At 44.7% G+C, this 19,082-nt stretch overlaps 1 protein-coding gene and 1 long non-coding RNA gene across 3 annotated transcripts in view; one reads left to right on the top strand and one right to left on the bottom strand.

Annotated features, from left to right (window-relative positions):
- LOC138363929 (uncharacterized) overlaps positions 1-14,999 on the top strand; it is a 317,396-nt gene extending 302,397 nt beyond the window's left edge. The window contains exons 2-3 of one of the 2 annotated variants that reach the window (XM_069323389.1): positions 12,432-12,633; positions 13,139-14,999. In XM_069323389.1, the coding sequence (XP_069179490.1) occupies positions 12,432-12,633; positions 13,139-13,152 (216 nt within the window). In that variant the 3' untranslated portion in view covers positions 13,153-14,999. Of the gene's footprint in view, positions 1-12,431 lie in introns of both variants that reach the window. The other variant, XM_069323388.1, reaches the window with a different exon arrangement.
- A 2,418-nt stretch (positions 15,000-17,417) lies between these two features.
- The window catches only part of LOC138364165 (uncharacterized), a 48,014-nt gene continuing 46,349 nt past the window's right edge, over positions 17,418-19,082 (bottom strand). Inside the window, exon 2 of the long non-coding RNA XR_011228336.1 lies at positions 17,418-17,529. This is a non-coding gene — a long non-coding RNA (uncharacterized lncRNA). The remainder of the gene's footprint in view (positions 17,530-19,082) is intronic.

Raw genomic sequence — 19,082 nt, 5'->3', positions numbered from 1 at the left:
TCTCGAACTATCTACTTCTTTTGTAAGGTCTGATGGCGTAGTGGGTTAAAGCATACTAGTTATGCCAGCTACTGGAAGGTAGTTGTGCTTTCTGGGTTCGAGTCCCACTGGTGGGTGTTGTCCAAAGATTGTTATCTTCACTTGTGGTTTATGCAAGTATAGGCTTATAAGCTGGACACGAGTTCTCTCACATTGACAGTGGCTTGACGAAAAATGCAGACTGACCCCTCACTCATCTGGTGCCTTCGGGAGGTGGAGATGTTTGAGATATATATATATATATCTCGAACTATCTACTTCTTTTGTAAGGTCTGATGGCGTAGTGGGTTAAAGCATACTAGTTATGCCAGCTACTGGAAGGTAGTTGTGCTTTCTGGGTTCGAGTCCCACTGGTGGGTGTTGTCCAAAGATTGTTATCTTCACTTGTGGTTTATGCAAGTATAGGCTTATAAGCTGGACACGAGTTCTCTCACATTGACAGTGGCTTGACGAAAAATGCAGACTGACCCCTCACTCATCTGGTGCCTTCGGGAGGTGGAGATGTTTGAGATATATATATATCTCGAACTATCTACTTCTTTTGTAAGGTCTGATGGCGTAGTGGGTTAAAGCATACTAGTTATGCTAGCTACTGGAAGGTAGTTGTGCTTTCTGGGTTCGAGTCCCACTGGTGGGTGTTGTCCAAAGATTGTTATCTTCACTTGTGGTTTATGCAAGTATAGGCTTATAAGCTGGACACGAGTTCTCTCACATTGACAGTGGCTTGACGAAAAATGCAGACTGACCCCTCACTCATCTGGTGCCTTCGGGAGGTGGAGATGTTTGAGATATATATATATCTCGAACTATCTACTTCTTTTGTAAGGTCTGATGGCGTAGTGGGTTAAAGCATACTAGTTATGCCAGCTACTGGAAGGTAGTTGTGCTTTCTGGGTTCGAGTCCCACTGGTGGGTGTTGTCCAAAGATTGTTATCTTCACTTGTGGTTTATGTAAGTATAGGCATATATATATATATATATATATATATATATATATATATATATATATATATATATATATATATATATATATATATATATATATATATATATATATATATATATATATATATATATATATATATATTGTGTGTGTGTAATTACCTAAGTGTAGTTACAGGATGAGACAGTCTTCCCAGCACTCTTTGTCATATAACGCTTTGAAACTACTGACAGTCTTGGCCTCCACCACCTTCTCACCTAACTTGTTCCAACCGTCTACCACTCTATTTGCGAAAGTGAATTTTCTTTTATTTCTTTAGCATCTGTGTTAAGCTAGTTTCAATCTATGACCTCCTGTTCTTGAAGTTCCAGGTCTCAGGAAATCTTCCCTGTCGATTTTATCAATTCCTGTTACTATTTTGTATGTAGTGATCATATCACCTCTTTCTTCTGTCTTTTAGTTTTGGCATATTTAATGCCTCTAACCTCTCCTCGTAGCTCTTGCCCTTAGGTTCTGGGAGCCACTTAGTAGCATGTCTTTGCACCTTTTCCAGTTTGTTGATGTGCTTCTTAAGATATGGGCCAACTTCTGTTGTTGGGCACCACACAACAGCTGCATATTCTAGCTTTGGCGTAACAAAAGTCATGAACAATTTCTTTAGTATATCACCATCCATGTATTTAAACGCAATTCTAAAGTTAGAAAGCGTAGCATAGGCTCCTCACACAATATTCTTTATGTGGTCCTCAGGTGATAGTTTTCTATCTAGAACCACCCCTAGATCTCTTTCTTTATCAGAATTCTTTAAAGATTTCTCACATAATGTATAGGTTGTGTGGGGTCTATGTTCTCCTGTTCCACATTCCATAACATGGCATTTATTAACATTAAATTCCATTTGCCAAGTGGTGCTCCATATACTTATTTTGTCCAGGTTTTCTTGAAGGGCATGACAATCATCTAAATTTCTTATCCTTCCTATTATCTTAGCATCATCAGCAAACATGTTCATGTAATTCTGTATACCAACTGGTAGATCATTTATGTAGACAATAAACATCACTGGTGCAAGAACTGAACCCTGTGGTACTCCACTTGTGACATTTCTCCAGTCCGATACATTGCCTCTGATTACTGCCCTCATTTTTCTATCAGTCAGAAAATTTTGCATCCATGTTAGAAGCTTACCTGTCACCCCTCCAATATTTTCCAGTTTCCAGAACAACCTCTCTATGTGGAACTCTGTCGAATGCCTTTTTTAGGTCCAGATAGATGCAGTCAACCCAACCATCTCTTTCCTGTAATATATCTGTTGCTCGATCATAGAAACTGAGTAAATTCGATACACAGGATCTTCCAAATCGAAAACCATACTGTCTGTCTGAAATTATATCATTTCTCTCCAGGTGTTCTACCCATTTAGTTTTAATTATTTTTTCCAATATTCCAATTCCAATTTTTTCCAATAATGTGTGTGTGTGTATGTATATTTGTGTTGTTGAATATGACCGAAAGTCATAGTCTTTCTGCCCCTCTCCTTACTGCTATTGTTGTTTCTCGCATCTTTGTATTGCTTGTATGTTTGGGCAATTTTTCCCTTTTTCCTAGTTCTGCATCTCTGCTTTAGTATAAATTTTGTTGTGCCATTATCATATATTTCACAAAACTTGACATACATCTCATTTACTTCATGTCCTAACAGCAAGTGTTTGTCCAATTCCTTAAGGAAATATCTGAGTTCCCCATAATGACCTCTCCACAAGTCAGGTTTTTCAACTGCTTCAAGCTCATTTTCTTCCAGATTATAATGCATTGCATACTTTATTCCCAAAAAGACATGGTCACTTTTACCCAAGTGACCAATGTCACTTGGGTAAAAGGAGGGAGGTACTGAAAGGAGGAAAAGGGAGGTACCAAAGGAGGGAGGTACCGAATGATAAATATATCTTTCTCTTTCCTGGTAAATATAATATCCAGCATGGAGGGAACATCCCCTTCCCTCATCCTCGTAGCTTGTTTAACATGTAGAAACATGAATGTTTACAGGGTGAGGTTTACGAAATTATATAATATATATATATATATATATATATATATATATATATATATATATATATATATATATATATATATATATATATATATATATATATATATATATATATATATATATATATATATATATATATATATATATATAAAGTTTGTGTGTGTAATTTATATAAATAAATAATTAAATATTAATTTTGTTAATATCTTTTCAGGGAAAACTTGCAAGTACAATTCGTATACAAGAGGGGCAACAAGAGCCAGAGGATGTCTACTAAGAAAATATATGTCTTTATCCTCACACTCTTGATATATGGTCTTCTCTGGTCTCTTTATTTTCTCTCCTCACAAATGTCCCTTTTTTATTTCTTTTACGTTTCTCTCCTGTTTTTCTTGTCTTTTAATCTCTTCTTTCCTCCTCTCTTCCTTTACTTTTTATATTTGTGGTATTCATTTATGTCATTTTTATCTTGTATATTTTTCTTGTATCTTTTTCTTATCTTGTGTTTCTCTTCCCCTTCTCTTCAATGATTTCTCATTTCTCTCCTCTCTCTGTTGTTTCTGTTCTGTCTTCTCTCTCCTTGCCTTAATTTTGTTCTGTCTCCTCTTTTGTTGTGTGTGTGTCTTTCTGTCTCTGTCTGTCTGTCTCTTTCTCTCTCTTTCTTTCTCTCTCTCTCTCTCTCTCTCTCTCTCTCTCTCTCTCTCTCTCTCTCTCTCTCTCTCTCTCTCTCTCTCTCTCTCTCTCTCTCTCTCTTTCTTTCTCTTTCTCTCTCTCTCTCTCTCTCTCTCTCTCTCTCTCTCTCTCTCTCTCTCTCTCTCTCTCTCTCTCTCTCTCTCTCTCTCTCTCTCTCTCTCTCTCTCTTTCTTTCTTTTTCTCTTTCTTTCTCTCTTTCTCTCGCTCTCTCTCTGGCTCTCTTGCTCTCTCTCTCTCTCTCTCTGGCTCTCTCTCTCTCTGTCTCTCTCTCGCTCTCTCTCTCTGGCTCTCTTGCTCTCTCTCTCTCTGGCTCTCTTGCTCTCTCTCTCTCTGGCTCTCTTGCTCTCTCTCTGGCTCTCTCTCTCACTCTCTCTCTCTGGCTCTCTTGCTCTCTCTCTCTCTCTGGCTCTTCTCTCTCTCTCTCTGGCTCTCTCTCTCTCTGGCTCTCTCTCTCTCTCTGGCTCTCTCTCTCTCTCTGGCTCTCTCTCTCTCTGGCTCTGGCTCTCTCTCTCTTTCTGGCTCTCTCTTTCTCTCTGTCTCTCTCTGGCTCTGGCTCTCTCTCTCTCTAGCTCTCTCTCTCTCTGGCTCTCTGGCTCTCGCTCTCTCTCTTTCTCTCTTTCTCTCTTTCTCTCTTTCTCTGGCTCTCTCGCTCTCTCTGGCTCTCTCTCTCTCTGGCTCTCTCTCTCTGACTCTCTCTCTGGCTCTCTCTCTCTGGCTCTCTCTCTCTGGCTCTGACTCTCTCTCTAGCTCTGACTCTCTCTCTAGCTCTGACTCTCTCTCTGGCTCTCTCTCTCTCTCTGGCTCTCTCTCTCTCTCTGGCTCTCTCTTTCTCTCTGGCTCTCTCTCTCTCTCTGGCTCTCTCTGGCTCTCTCTCTCTCTCTCTCTCTCTCTCTCTCTCTCTCTCTCTCTCTCTCTCTCTCTCTCTCTCTCTCTCTCTCTCTCTCTCTCTCTCTCTCTCTCTCTGGCTCTGTCTCTCTCTCTGGCTCTGGCTCTCTCTCTGGCTCAGACTCACTCTCTCTCTGGCTCTGGCTCACGATCTCTCTCTGGCTCTGGCTCACGCTCTCTTTCTGGCTCTCGCTCTCTCTCTCTGGCTCTCATATTTCATTTGATTTAAAAATGTCTGAGATTTTTACTTAATCTAAGTTATATTGCATGGTGCTAATATGAATATTATACATGACTGTTTTTTCTTTTCTTTCTCTCTCTCTTTCTCCCTTTCTTTCTTTCTCTTTCTTTCCTTCTCTCTCTCTTTTTCTTTCTCTTTCTACATGAATATTATACTTGACTGTGTTTACATTCACTTGTAGATTTTTATTTTTAGTTAATTAGTCCTAAACTTTTGATTAATAGATTTTTATTATTAGTCATAGAAAAACTATAGTGTTATATGTATACTCGGAAAATTTTAATTGTTTTAGTTTTAAGTAACAATAACTGCTTGTAACGTCAGACTGATCTCAGCATGACATGAATCACAGGCTGCTTGATCACAAAATCTATTGTGTTCACATATTGCATATATAGATTTTTATAGATTTTTAAATTTTTACTTTTATATTCTGTTATAGATATAGTCTATATATTTCGAGCTATTACATATATTTTGTTGTATTACTCATTCTTAATTAAATAAATATAATATTTTAATTCTCTTTTTGTACCCTATTTATTTGTAATTTACACATACATATATAGGATGTCCATTTCTTTCTCAGATATGTCTTCTTTCTTTCTCTCCCTTTCTATTTCAGATATGAATTAAAAAATTATTATACCCTAATTTACCCTAAACGTTTTAATGTAGGTAATTAAAAGATTATAAAAAAGTTTTTAGAAATGTTAATTATTTACGTTCTAAGGTCGTATATAAAAGTTCTCAAAAAACCTTTTCTAAACGTAATTATAAACGTGCTGAAAACAATGAAATGTCGTTTTTAGGATGTTTTAAAAACATGAAAATGTTTGCTGGGTGAGGACTGGCTCAATGCAGTTGTCCTCCCTATTCGAAAACCTAGGTCTCTGGGAACAGCCCCTGAGGACTTCCACCCCATTGCCCTCACGAGTTGCATTTTCAAACTCCTTGAACGTATGATCAATGTCCGTCTAATGTGGTTCTTGGAACACTATTACGACCTCCCCCCTTCTCAATTTGGTTTTCGCAAGTACTGCAGCATGACTGATGTTTCGGTGAACTTGGAGGTCTATATTCGTACTGCTTTTGTTACGAAGACCTCCATTGTTGCTGTCCATTTTAACCTGGAAAAGCCATGCGACACAACCTGGAGATACCATATTCTGACCCAACTTCGTTATTTTGGCCTTTGTGGTAACCTCCCTCACTTCCTCTCTAATTGTTCCTTTATAGTAAAGCGTGTTACTTCTCTCTCTCTCTCTGCCTCCTTTTGGCAATATGAAGGTATACCCCAAGGTAGTGTTTTGAGCACTACTCTTTTCCTGGTTGCTCTCAATGGTCTTCTTTCCTCCCATCCTTCTGGCATCTTTTCCACTCTCTATGTCAATGATGATCTTACAGTTTTGATATTCCAAGAGTACGACTTAATCAAACTAGAAATGCTCTACAAATCAAGGGACCCAGAATGTGGAATGATCTTCCCAACCATGTTAAAGACTGTACCTCTCTCAACCAGTTTAAGATAAAAACTAAACACTACCTAATAAATTCCCTGTAACCTACCTTACCCCTCTATTGTCAACCCATGTCTGTTATTTTTTTTTTAATCAACACTGTTTGTCAACCTATTGTATTTGTGCTGCTTTTTCAGTCATGTTCCCCCTTTTTTTTATCTTTATTTGTATTTGTTCTCAACACATTTTATTCTTTATGCTCAATTAGTATCAAGTTCTAGATATGGTCACTGCTTGATCGCAAGCGGGGATATTTCTGATGGGGGAGAAAGAAACATTTGCGCAGCGCGTCCCGCGGCGTTGCGCGGGCAGTCTGGGGCCGTATAAATACGGGCGCACAGAGGGGCTCTGCCCTCACTCCGCCTGCCCCCGCCGCTGCCCTCGCAACCACTCCCCGGCCGCCCGACTTCGCACGAGATGGACAACACGCCAGCTGCCTCGGTACCTGACCTCTCTCTCACGGACATCCTGGGGCCCTCGACACCCCAGACTGTTCCGGCAGGGCCCTCCTGCCCTACACTTTTAAACCCAAGGTGAGGTTTTCTGTTCAATTCTAGTCAGGTCCTCCCCAGTGCGGCGTGTGCCAAGCGCCATCCCCTCGCGGTACGTGTGTGCCGCCTTAGTTAGTCCTTTGGGCTCTCTGCTGTTAGTTCCCGGAGAGCTGGGGCGCCCTCCTTAGGCCTGTGCCGGGCGCCCCCGTGCCGTGCTGGTCGCGTGGCTGGCTTAGGGTCGGCGTGCCCCGGGCCGCGTCCCTAGTGGCCTGCGTTCGGTCTCCTCTCATGTGGGGCCCCGTCCAGCCGTGTCCAAGGGGCCCCGCAGCGCGGCGTGCCCAGGCGCGCGCCCTGCCCGGGGCCCCGTCGGCGGCCAGGCGTGCCCTTGCCGGCGTCGCCATGTGGCCAGGCGTGGTGGGCCCTACGCCCTTTGTGCTCTGCCTTGGGGCCCTTCCCTCGCCGCCATCGACCACGTGTCTGGTCGTCTGGGCGTGCTTCGGCGTCCTTCCCCCCTTTCCTTCATGGCTCCCTGTCGCCGGCCCGCCGGGTTTCCTGGGTGTCCCAGGGGGCCAGGTTTCGCCTTGTCCGAGGACATGTGTCGCCGTCGGCGACGGATTGTGGCCAGGTTCGGTCCTACGCCCGGGGCGCATGTTCTCGGCGGCGGCGTCACGTGGCCAGGCGTGGGCGGCCCTATGGCGGGCCCCGCCTTGGGGCCCATGCATGCCTTGCCGGGTCGTCACGTGCCTGGCCGGCAGGGCGTGCTTCTGCGTCTTTCCTGTTTTTCCCTCGGGTGTTCCCTGTTGCCGGTCTGCCGGCTTCCCTGGGATGTCCCCAGGGGACGGGTCTCCCTGAGCGGACAAGCGTCGCCCCTGGCGACGACTCGTGGCCAGGTCCCGCCCTCCGCCCGGGCCTGCTACGGGGCACACGCCTGGTCGCGCTGCCACGTGGCACGGTGTTCCGTGGCGCGCACGGTTGGGCTGTGTCCCGCCCTTCCTGTTCCCTTTTGGGCGCTAATCCACGTGGCTTTGCGCCACGGCTTCCCTCGTCGGGGCTCGGGCTGCCTTGCGCCCGTACGGCAGCGCCTGTGTGCGGCCTGCCCCCCCCCCCCCTCCCTTTTCGTCTAGGCCCTGAGCATGCCGTGTGGCAGCGCGTGGTTGGTAGGCCACGGGGTCCTTGCCATGTGTGGTGTGTTCTCTGCTAGGCACGTCGCCTCGGACGTCTCGCCCGGCCGTGTTGCCCGGGGTGTTAGCCCCAGGCCCTTCGGAGTCCCGGAGCCCCCAGGTACGTCTTCCCCAGAGTGGCGCCGATCAAGATGTCCCCAGACGTCCGTCGGCCGGTGTAAGTCCGGCATGTAGTCCCCAGACGTCCGTCTGGCCGGTGTTGCCCGGTGTGTTATTTCAAGCTTTCCGCCATCCAGGCCCTCAGGCACGTGCCCTGCTTGCCTGGGGGGTAGCCAGGACCGTTACTCCATGTCCTCCGTCTGGCCGGTGTTGCCGGCAGGTTGGTTCCCAGGCGCTCCCGCCTGGCCGGTGTAGCCTGGTGTGTTTGTCTTAAGCGCCCTGCTCGTCCGTTGTAGCAGGGATTCCTCCTACGTCGTAAGTTCAGCGTTCGTCCGCCTGTGTCGTCTGTTGTTCTTCTTCGTCGGAGGGAGACGCCGGCGCTGGAGCAAGGACCCGAGATCAGCTCGACGACGACGGCAGGTTTACGTCTAACGGTACGCACCACAGGCCCTGGGTTCGGCGTTGCCGCCGGCAATCCAGGATGACTTCGTTATATCCGTTAAGTCCTCGGCGTCCAGTTCCAGGGGCCGTGCCCTGGACAGGGGGGCGGCCCCCATGTTGCCTGGGGCACGGTATCCTCCAGCAGATGGCGGCGCCGAAGCGTCGTCGGGAACGTCGTATATTTAATGATTCCCATTCTTTGCCTTCCTAAGACACTGTAAATTAAGACTTTCTCACACTTTATATGGAAGGTTTCTTATTTTGTCTAGCAGACATCTCGCGACATGCCTTGCCCTTATTCATATTTATGTTCTACATTTCAGCACTGACATGCCTCTGCTTTCAGATCACCTCGGATTCATTTTGCCACCAGCCTATCTGAATTTACTCAGGCATTCGTAGCCTTGTGCATGTCGCATGTTCAAATCTTCGCGTTCGCTGTGTTACAGTATGCTTGTTCACTTTTCCTTGTATTACGTCATTAAGTAAAGTCAGCCAGGATGTCCTATTTGCAGAGTTATAAGTAATTTATTAAGTAAAGTCAGCCAGGAGGTGCTATTTGCAGTATTTGCGGGCCCTTAATTTGCTTTACGTTCCCTGGCCCTGCTTTTTGCCTAGTTTCCTCAGTAGTTACAGTACTTTCGCTTGGCTCTTGCAGTTTATTCACGTCGCTTATTTGGTTATATTTATGTTATGCATCTCCTCCGTTCTCTTAATGTAAAATGGCTATATATCCACGCCGATTGTATACCCTTATTTTGTACTTGCAGATACCACGTGCCATGCCTTGCCCTATTCATAATTATGTTCTACATTTCAGCGCTAACATGCCTCCTGTTTCAGGTTACCTCGGACTCTCTTTCCCAAACAGCCTCCTTAATTTACTCCGACAGTTGATGCGTTGCTCATGTCGCATGTTTAATTTTGCGTTGCTGTGTTCAGTATGCTTGCCCACTTTTACCCTGCCTTACGTCATTAAGTAAAGACAGCCAGGATGTGCTATTTGCAGAGTTACCAAGTAAATTATTAAGTAAAGTCAGCCAGGCAGTGCTAGTTGCAGAGTTACTAAGTAAATTATTAAGTAAAGTCAGCCAGGATGTGCTATTTGCAGAGTTCCTAAGAATTATTAAGTAAAGTCAGACAGGATGTGCTATTTGCAGTATTCCCGGGCCCTTATTTTAGCTTCACGTCTCCTGGCCCTGCATTTTTGCCTAGTTTCATCGGTAGTTACAGTAGTTTATGCTTAGCTATTGCAGTTTAGTTTCCTCAGTGGTTACAGTATTTACGCTTGGCTCTTGCAGTTTATTCACGTTACTTATTTGGTTATATTTATGTTATGCTTCACCTCCGTTCTCTTAATGTAAAAATGGTTATATATGCACGCCGATTGTATACCCTTATATTGTACCTGCAGATATCACGTGCCATGCCTTGCCCCTATTCAGGTGACCTGGACAAGGGGGTGGGCCCCACGGTGCCTGGGGCACGGTACACTCCAGCAGATCGCGGCGTCGAAGCGTCGTCGGGAACGTCGTATATTTAATGATATCCCGTTCTTTGCCTTCCTAAGACAATGTAAATTAAGATTTTCACACACTTTATATGGAAGGTTTCTTATTTTGTACTTGCAGACATCTCGCGACATGCCTTGCCCTTCCTCTTAATTACGTTCTACATTTCAGCACTAACATGCCTCCTGCTTTCAGATTACCACGGATTCCTTTTCCCAAACAGCCTACCTTAATTTACTCCGACAGTTGATGCTTTGCTCATGTCGCATGTTTAATTTTGCGTTGCTGTGTTCAGTATGTTTGTTCATTTTTCCTTGCCTTACGTCATTAAGTAAAGTCAGCCAGGATGTGCTATTTGCAGAGTTACTAATTAAATTATTAAGTAAAGTCAGCCAGGATGTGCTATTTGCAGAGTTACTAAGTAATTATTAAGTAGAGTCAGCCAGGATGTGCTATTTGCAGAGTTCCTAAGTAAATTATTAAGTAAAGTCAGCCAGGATGTGCTATTTGCAGAGTTCCTAAGTAAATTATTAAGTAAAGTCAGCCAGGATGTGCTATTTGCAGTCTTACTAAGTAAATTATTAAGTAAAGTCAGCCAGGATGTGCTATTTGCAGAGTTACTAAGTAAATTATTAAGTAAAGTCAGCCAGGATGTGCTATTTGCAGAGTTACTAATTACTAATTACTAGTCTTTTGCTGGGTTACTTTTATGCTTCTCCCCTTCCTGTCTAGGTATGTTTAGGTATGGCCAGCGGTGCGCGAGCCGCGGCTTATCGGTTGCCCCCCCCCCCCCCTGGTTCCCTGTTTACTCGGTCTCGCCCTCTTACTTCCGCATTCTTCCATCCCATTCTACGATTGTCGCCTCTCGCTTTTGGGCCTATGTCCTTTCTCAGACCGGGTTGTGTGCCGTCCAGCGCGCCTCGGCGACGTTATCTTCTCTTCGGCCCTCTGTCATTTCCGCCCCCCCCCCAGCCGTGCGGGCTCGCCTGTGGGAAACGTCCCCTTGGTTCCTCCTACGTCTGCTTATCTGTTAAATTTGTTATTGTTGGACTCGCAATTATGATTTGTATTTATTACGAAAAAATTTTCCCGCAATATACACTTTGCTTAAGTTTCACGTTCAATTTGTTATATTAAGGGACTTTCAATTAGGATTTGTATTAATCTATTGCTTTGCCTCTGTGCCATTAAGTTAATTTCAGCTAGGATACGCTAGTTGCAGCCCGCCAAACACACACCGAAACTACGACGTTAGTACAACGTTCGAACAAGTTTTAACACCTCCTAACCAGTTATAACAACCAATATAGCAAGTTGTAACAACATTCTAATACGTCATAAACACGTTAAGCCAAGATGTAACAACTTTATTACAAGTTGTAACAAGCGGAAAATAGAGACAGTTTCGGTTTGTGTTTCCAGGGAGTGCATTCGGGTGGGGTCCCCCCCCCCCACATTTTTCCTCCGGTTATTTCGTCCTATTACTCTCGTTTCCCTCATTATATATTCTAAATATTGCGCATTATATTTGACCACCCTTTCTTCATCGTATCAAACATTAAGATACATTTGGAATGCTACCGAGTTTAGCATGGCCTCGCGCACGGTGTCATGCAAAAACTGGCCATTCGGCCTTCCTTTCGGCAAGCTCAAGCCAGTCAGTTAGCATGATGACGGCCAGCATGTTGTTGGCCAGCAGCAGACAGCATGTTGTTGGCCAGCAGCAGCCAGCATGCTATTGGCCATACGGTCGCTAACGTTCTTTGGCCATCCGGCCTTCTGGGCTATTTTACTCTTCTTGTTCCTTCGCCATTGTTGTTTCCTACTACGTAATAGTATTCTATTTAATTTTACCTCATCTATCATTAGGGTAGGGGCCTTACCTCCAACCGCTATTCCTTCCCCTGCGCTCTGCCCGCTTGGCGCACAACGCCGGCTTCTTCTGTTCCCTTTTTTCGCAGCCACGACAAGCCGGAAACCCCCCCCCCCTCCTCACCCTACTGCGGCGAGGAAGAGAATGCGAGCCGGATATTCCTCTGATCACCATTACAACGCACGCAGCGGTGCCGGGATGCAGCCGCCCAGGGCCCACGTTAATACTATTATCTTCCCTTTATTTGCTGGGCTATATGGTAGTATTAATATTATTCCGAATCGTTACTGTCATTCCAGTATTATTTTATTAAAAATAAAAATTGTTATTATGGTTTGGCGTTGCTTTCTTAATTTCTTCCATTCTGCGGCACTTGCCGTCATCGGTTATTTACGATATTACATTGTATTCTTCATTGTACGATTATTTACGACATTGTATTCTTATTATTATCCTTATTACAGTTACTGAATGGCAGTTCCCTGCCGTCGATTTCACTTTGCTCCCGTTCTAAAGATGTAGCCGAAGTTCACGGCGTACTAGCTGCGGCTCGCAGACGCTCATTGACAACACAAGACTACACTCAGCGGCCACTTAAGGCAGACTCCTTGGCTTCTATCCAGCCCAATCACCCGTCTGGAGGCAGAGATGGGATAGAGACCAAGGGTAATGTTCCCCGCTCACATTCTACATCCGCTTAGGACACAAGCATGTTATAGATTTGGCTTTAAGAATTGGTTCTTATTCCATTTTATTGTTTATGTATATGTTGCTTAGCTGTATATACCCGTTCTTGGTATATGTATTGCTTATATTCAAGATTTATAGTGTTTCGTATTACCCCTGTTATAGTTGCTTTGTGCTTCCTTGCTGTTCTCCTACTGGCTTTCTCCCACCTTTGCTCTTAGCAAAGGTACTTCCCCCTTCCGTTTGCTGGAAGATTCTTAGAATTGCTAGCCCCCTTCATTGCTACAGTATAATTATTCGGAAACTCTTTATTCATCCAGGATTGTTAATTAAGGATTCTCTTAATTCCTGCTGCCGGGCTCCCTCCCCCCGTTTTTCGTCTCCGTATTGATTCAGCTAGGGTTTCCCTCTCGTCTGTGCTCTTGCCTGTCACGATAACACTGCATGCCGCTTCTGCCCACCCTTACTGCCTTATATCTTTCAGCCCGGGGGAGGTGAGCTACGCGACAAAAAATCGACGCACGCTCCGACTGGACCAGGTATCGCTTACATGGTCAGGAATCAACACTCTTCGGATCCTACAAGCGCTCCTGTCACCAGGCGAGATTTCTCCAGGATCCTACGCGCTGCCCTCTAGGCGCCCGTCTCGGGACGGGCTCGCCACATCAGAAATAATGGCAGACGGCAGGCGGAAGAGTAGTGCTCTCACATCCTACGTCAGACGGGACGTTGTTGCTCTGCCACTTTGAGTGCCTCACGCGGCCAGCTGGCATTCGCCCTTCGGGGGGGGGGGGGGGTCCGGCCGCTGGCCTGCGGTGGGGGTGCAGCGCCGCTCCCCAAGTGTCCCGCTGTCCGCAGCTAATACTTTGCCCAGTCTAGGTGCTAGTAAGCCCTACTTGTAGTCACACCCCCTTCTCCTTATTCATTAGGTCTTTTACGGCCTCTTGGCTGGGTACATTACGTGTTATGTGGTCTCTCACTTATTAGTTATTCTTTGTGTCCTGCCTGTTATATCCTAGTGTTATATAATTACTACACATTTGCACTCGGCCTTAATTCTAGTACCAGTTAACCTTTAGGTTTCTGCAGAATTAGTTTCCATGTCACTATAGGCTAAGGTCTCATACTTACTACGGGTGTACCTTTTAAGTTAAATCTAGTCCTCGGACTTGGAATTGTTACTGTTAATTCTTACTTTATATATTTACTTTATATATTTTAATATAAACGTTATATATTTACTTACTTTATATATTTGAAACTTTATATATTTACATGTTCAATATTAAGTTTAATATAATATAAACTTTGTTATAAGTCTATAATATAAACCGTGTTTAATATAAACTTTATATATTTACTTACTTTATATATTTGAAACTTTATATATTTACATGTTCTGCAGAATTTAATCTTCAATAAATTTAAAGCCCCATACTGCCAGTATCTTTCTCCCCCTGATCAGAAAATGGTCACTGCTTGATCGCAAGCGGGGATATTTCTGATGGGGGAGAAAGAAACATATGCGCAGCGCATCCCGCGGCGTTGCGCGGGCAGTCTGGGGCCGTATAAATACGGGCGCACAGAGGGGCTCTGCCCTCACTCCGCCTGCCCCCGCCGCTGCCCTCGCGAAGCCCACCCACCTCCCCTTTGCAAGCGGCTGTCTTTGTACCCCCGTCATGCTTTGCACAGTTGTCCCCTTTTCTCCCCACTGCATGTGGGAAGGGGGGTGCAGCGCCGCTCCCCAAGTGTCCCGCTGTCCGCAGCTAATACTTTGCCCAGTCTAGGTGCTAGTAAGCCCTACTTGTAGTCACACCCCCTTCTCCTTATTCATTAGGTCTTTTACGGCCTCTTGGCTGGGTACATTACGTGTTATGTGGTCTCTCACTTATTAGTTATTCTTTGTGTCCTGCCTGTTATATCCTAGTGTTATATAATTACTACACATTTGCACTCGGCCTTAATTCTAGTACCAGTTAACCTTTAGGTTTCTGCAGAATTAGTTTCCATGTCACTATAGGCTAAGGTCTCATACTTACTACGGGTGTACCTTTTAAGTTAAATCTAGTCCTCGGACTTGGAATTGTTACTGTTAATTCTTACTTTATATATTTACTTTATATATTTTAATATAAACGTTATATATTTACTTACTTTATATATTTGAAACTTTATATATTTACATGTTCAATATTAAGTTTAATATAATATAAACTTTGTTATAAGTCTATAATATAAACCGTGTTTAATATAAACTTTATATATTTACTTACTTTATATATTTGAAACTTTATATATTTACATGTTCTGCAGAATTTAATCTTCAATAAATTTAAAGCCCCATACTGCCAGTATCTTTCTCCCCCTGATCAGAAAATTAATGTTTTTCCTGCCCGAAACGCATTGCGTAATAGTGGCTTTAGGCATTGTATGTACTTGCTCTATCTATATATCAATCCATTAATGTAACATCACTTGTATGTATGTACCTTACCTGAATAAACATACCTTCTGCTGTCATGGTGATAATTCGCCTTTCCTTCAACGGTGGCTTGAACTTGCAATTGATGCCATGTTGTCCTGGGCCACCAATCATGGCTTCAGGTTCTCCACAACTAAAACTTGTGCTATGACTTTTACTTGAAAGCCGGTTGTTCTTCGTCCCCCTCTGTCGTTTTATGGTCATCCTCTTTTGTACAAAGATTCTGCTAAGCTTTTGGGGACTAATCTTTGACACTCGTTTGTCTTGGTCACCCCCATATATCTTACCAATGAGTTGAATGCTCTAAGGCCCTTTACTTACTTAAGGTCTTGTCCCATACGTCTTAGGGAGCTGATAGGAGCATGCTCTTCTCTTGTTCTGTCTATACTCGATTATGGTTACCTTGCTTACTGGTCTGCTTCACTTTCTACTCTTCATTGTCTGGATGCTCTGCACCATACTGGGTTACGCCTCAGCTCTGGTAATTTTGTTCGACTCCAACCCTCAGCCTGTATGTGTAAACCAGCGTCCTGTCTCTCCAGGACCACCATGATAGCTACTGTCTTCGCTACCTTGTGTGGTCCTTACAACATCCTCACTCTCGCCTATGTCGCGCTTTGACATAGGGACCGCCCCTCCTGTGGTTCCTGTTCCCTTACACCACCTCCCTCTTTCTGCTTGGTTATCTCGCCTACACAATTCTTTCGGTTCGTGTTATCAATATTTTTCCTCATGTTCCGTCCTTGCCCACGTGTAGTCCCCCCCCCCCCCTTCCTAAATTTTGTAAAATCCTGACCCTCATGACTACAGCTTTTACCCTTCATACAGTTATTTAATGCTTTTTCCTTGAACACCTTTCTTCACACTCCCACTTCATTTCTATCTTCACAAATGGGTCTAAGTCTGTAGACGGTGTAGGCTACTCTACTGTTTTTCCTGCCCACACCTATAAGTGTCGCCTGCCTCAGGAGACTAGTAACTTCACACAGAACTTTATGCTATTCTATATGCTCTTTGTCAACTGCTTTCTCAATGTCAATCCTCTTTCGTTGTTGTAGTTGACTCTCACAGTGCCCTCTAGGCTCTGGAGTCTTTTAATCCATTCCATCCGGTGGTAGCTGAGATTCAACATTGGCTGTTTCTTATCTCCAGTAGATTTAAGCCAGTGGAGTTTTGCTGAGTTCCCAGCCATATTGGTGTGCCCTTAAATGAGCATGCGGACGCTGCTGCTAAGGAAGCTATCCGCACTTGTCCCATGTCCCGTAAAGGTATTCCTTATTCCGACTTTTACCTAGTTATTCAATCCTCCATCTTTGCCTGTTGGCAGGATTGTTGGTCTTCTGTTACTGGTAACAAACTGTGTGCTCTTAAGAGTAGTGTGTCCTCATGGCCTTCCTCCTACCACCGTAACCGGTGGTGGGAAACAGCTCTGGCGAGGTTGCGTATTAGCCATACACGCTTAACTCGCAGGCATTAATGGAGCTCCGCCCCACTCCCTATTGTCCAAACTGTATTGTCCCTCTTACAGTCGTGCATATCATCGTTGAATATCCTGACTTCCTGGCGAATGTGCGTCCTGCTTTCCAACCATCCCTTGTGGCCACTTGTCTTTGATAGCATTCTTGGTGAATCGGATGCCTTTGATGTCGTTCCCTTTATGTGTTTCTATTATCATATTGGCATCCTTAGTGATATTTAGCTCCCTACGATTATTCTGTTCATTTGATGGTGCTACATAGCCTTCCCGGTTTGGTGCCTGCTTTTGATAATTACTTCGGGCTTCGTTACTCTTGAAGTATTAAAAATAGAGAATTTGTATATTTTCCACGCGGTTGTTCAACGTCCTACCAGTGAGCATCAGAAATATTGTCGGAACAACCGTGGAAATCTTCAAGAGAAAACTAGATTGTTTTCTTTAAGGAGTGCCAGACCAACCAGGCTGTGATGGGTATGTGGGCCTGCGGGCTGCTCCAAGCAACAGCCTGGTGGACCAAACTCTCACAAGTCAAGCCTAGCCTTGGGCCAGGCTGGAGAGTAATTCCCAGCTGGAGAGTTCAGCCCAGGCTGGAGGCTGGGCTGAACTCCCAGAGCCCCATCAAGCAGGTATCCACGGATAAATCTGTCATCCATTCCCAACAGCCTGCGATTATGAGGCAGCCTGCCCATTGTGCTGCCCTATATTGTTTCCTCTCATCAAGGGAAGTCTATTACTGCTGCTATTACAATGAACTACATCAATGAGGAATAATGGCAAAAATAAAGTGAGATAATGAAACAAAACTTCATATAAAGATAATAATTTATTAAACTGCGTAGTTAACTTTTCTTCATCAATGAGCACTTCACTGTCCTTTGTCCAACCTTCTTAACTTGTTTTTTAAAAACCGAACTGCCTGCAAAAAAAAACAAAAAACAGCGTTGAATGTAATGAAATGCCATATTCTGGGCGAGTCCCGGAGGCTCCCCGGAGCTATCCAGGCTGATATGGATATCCCAAATTTTGGCATCAGTCGATGTGGGTGGAGTTCTAGGCCTACCAGAAACCACGAGCCAAAATCAGGCCCCCTCAAACAAGCACGAGGAGCAATGGCCTATAGAAATGCACATGTTATTTGGAGCATTCTATATCTGCCATCGACCGGGACAGGCACACAGAAAGGTAAGCGCCCCAAAACAAACCCCAATTATGATTAAAAATGACAAAATTTGACAAACGATTGGACAAGTGCCGGCAATCCACCCTGCAGTTCTGAGGCTGGTTATCAAAATACACAAAAACCGCCGACCGGAGGGAGGGTTGCCGGGGAGCCTCTGGGACTCACCCAGAAAATGGTGTTTCATTACATTCAACGCTGGTTTCTTGGCGGGGAGCCCCAACAACTCCCAGGAGCTACTTCACCAAAGACGAAGACAGAGGGACTCACTTCTGGGGTGTGAGTTTTCAGTTGTATATAGTCCTGGGGACCATTCAGGCTTGTTTGCATTTGTGTTCCTCACGTGTTGCCCCAAAGAATGAGGTGATTTGATAAAATGCTATGCCCAAGATTACTATCCGAGTGCCGGCGGGGAAGTGGTTCAAATAGCTTAGGCTATCACTTCCTTATGTCCGGTCGTGATGGTCAAGCGGATTAAGGCGTCCCTGTACATACCAGTTGCGTTGCTCCTGGCAGTATGGGTTCGAGTCACTTCTGGGGTGTGAGTTTTCAGTTGTATACAGTCCTGGGGACCATTCAGGCTTGTTTGCATTTGTGTTCCTCACGTGTTGCCCCAAAGAATGAGGTGATTTGATAAAATGCTATGCCCAAGATTACTATCCGAGTGCCGGCGGGGAAGTGGTTCAAATAGCTTAGGCTATCACTTCCTTATGTCCGGTCGTGATGGTCAAGCGGATTAAGGCGTCCCTGTACATACCAGTTGCGTTGCTCCAGGTAGTATGGGTTCGAGTCACTTCTGGGGTGTGAGTTTTCAGTTGTATATAGTCCTGGGGACCATTCAGGCTTGTTTGCATTTGTGTTCCTCACGTGTTGCCCCAAAGAATGAGGTGATTTGATAAAATGCTATGCCCAAGATTACTATCCGAGTGCCAGCGGGGAAGTGGTTCAAATAGCTTAGGCTATCACTTCCTTATGTCCGGTCGTGATGGTCAAGCGGATTAAGGCGTCCCTGTACATACCAGTTGCGTTGCACCTGGCAGTATGGGTTAGAGTCACTTCTGGGGTTGTGAGTTTTCAGTTGTATATAGTCCTGGGGACCATTCAGGCTTGTTTGCATTTGTGTTCCTCACGTGTTGCCCCAAAGAATGAGGTGATTTGATAAAATGCTATGCCCAAGATTACTATCCGAGTGCCGGCGGGGAAGTGGTTCAAATAGCTTAGGCTATCACTTCCTTATGTCCGGTCGTGATGGTCAAGCGGATTAAGGCGTCCCTGTACATACCAGTTGCGTT

The sequence above is a fragment of the Procambarus clarkii genome, chromosome 12, assembly GCF_040958095.1.
Source record: "Procambarus clarkii isolate CNS0578487 chromosome 12, FALCON_Pclarkii_2.0, whole genome shotgun sequence".
Lineage (NCBI taxonomy): Eukaryota > Metazoa > Arthropoda > Malacostraca > Decapoda > Cambaridae > Procambarus > Procambarus clarkii.
The sequence above is the reverse complement of the archived record's forward strand: the minus strand, read 5'-3'. Positions and strand labels throughout refer to the sequence as shown.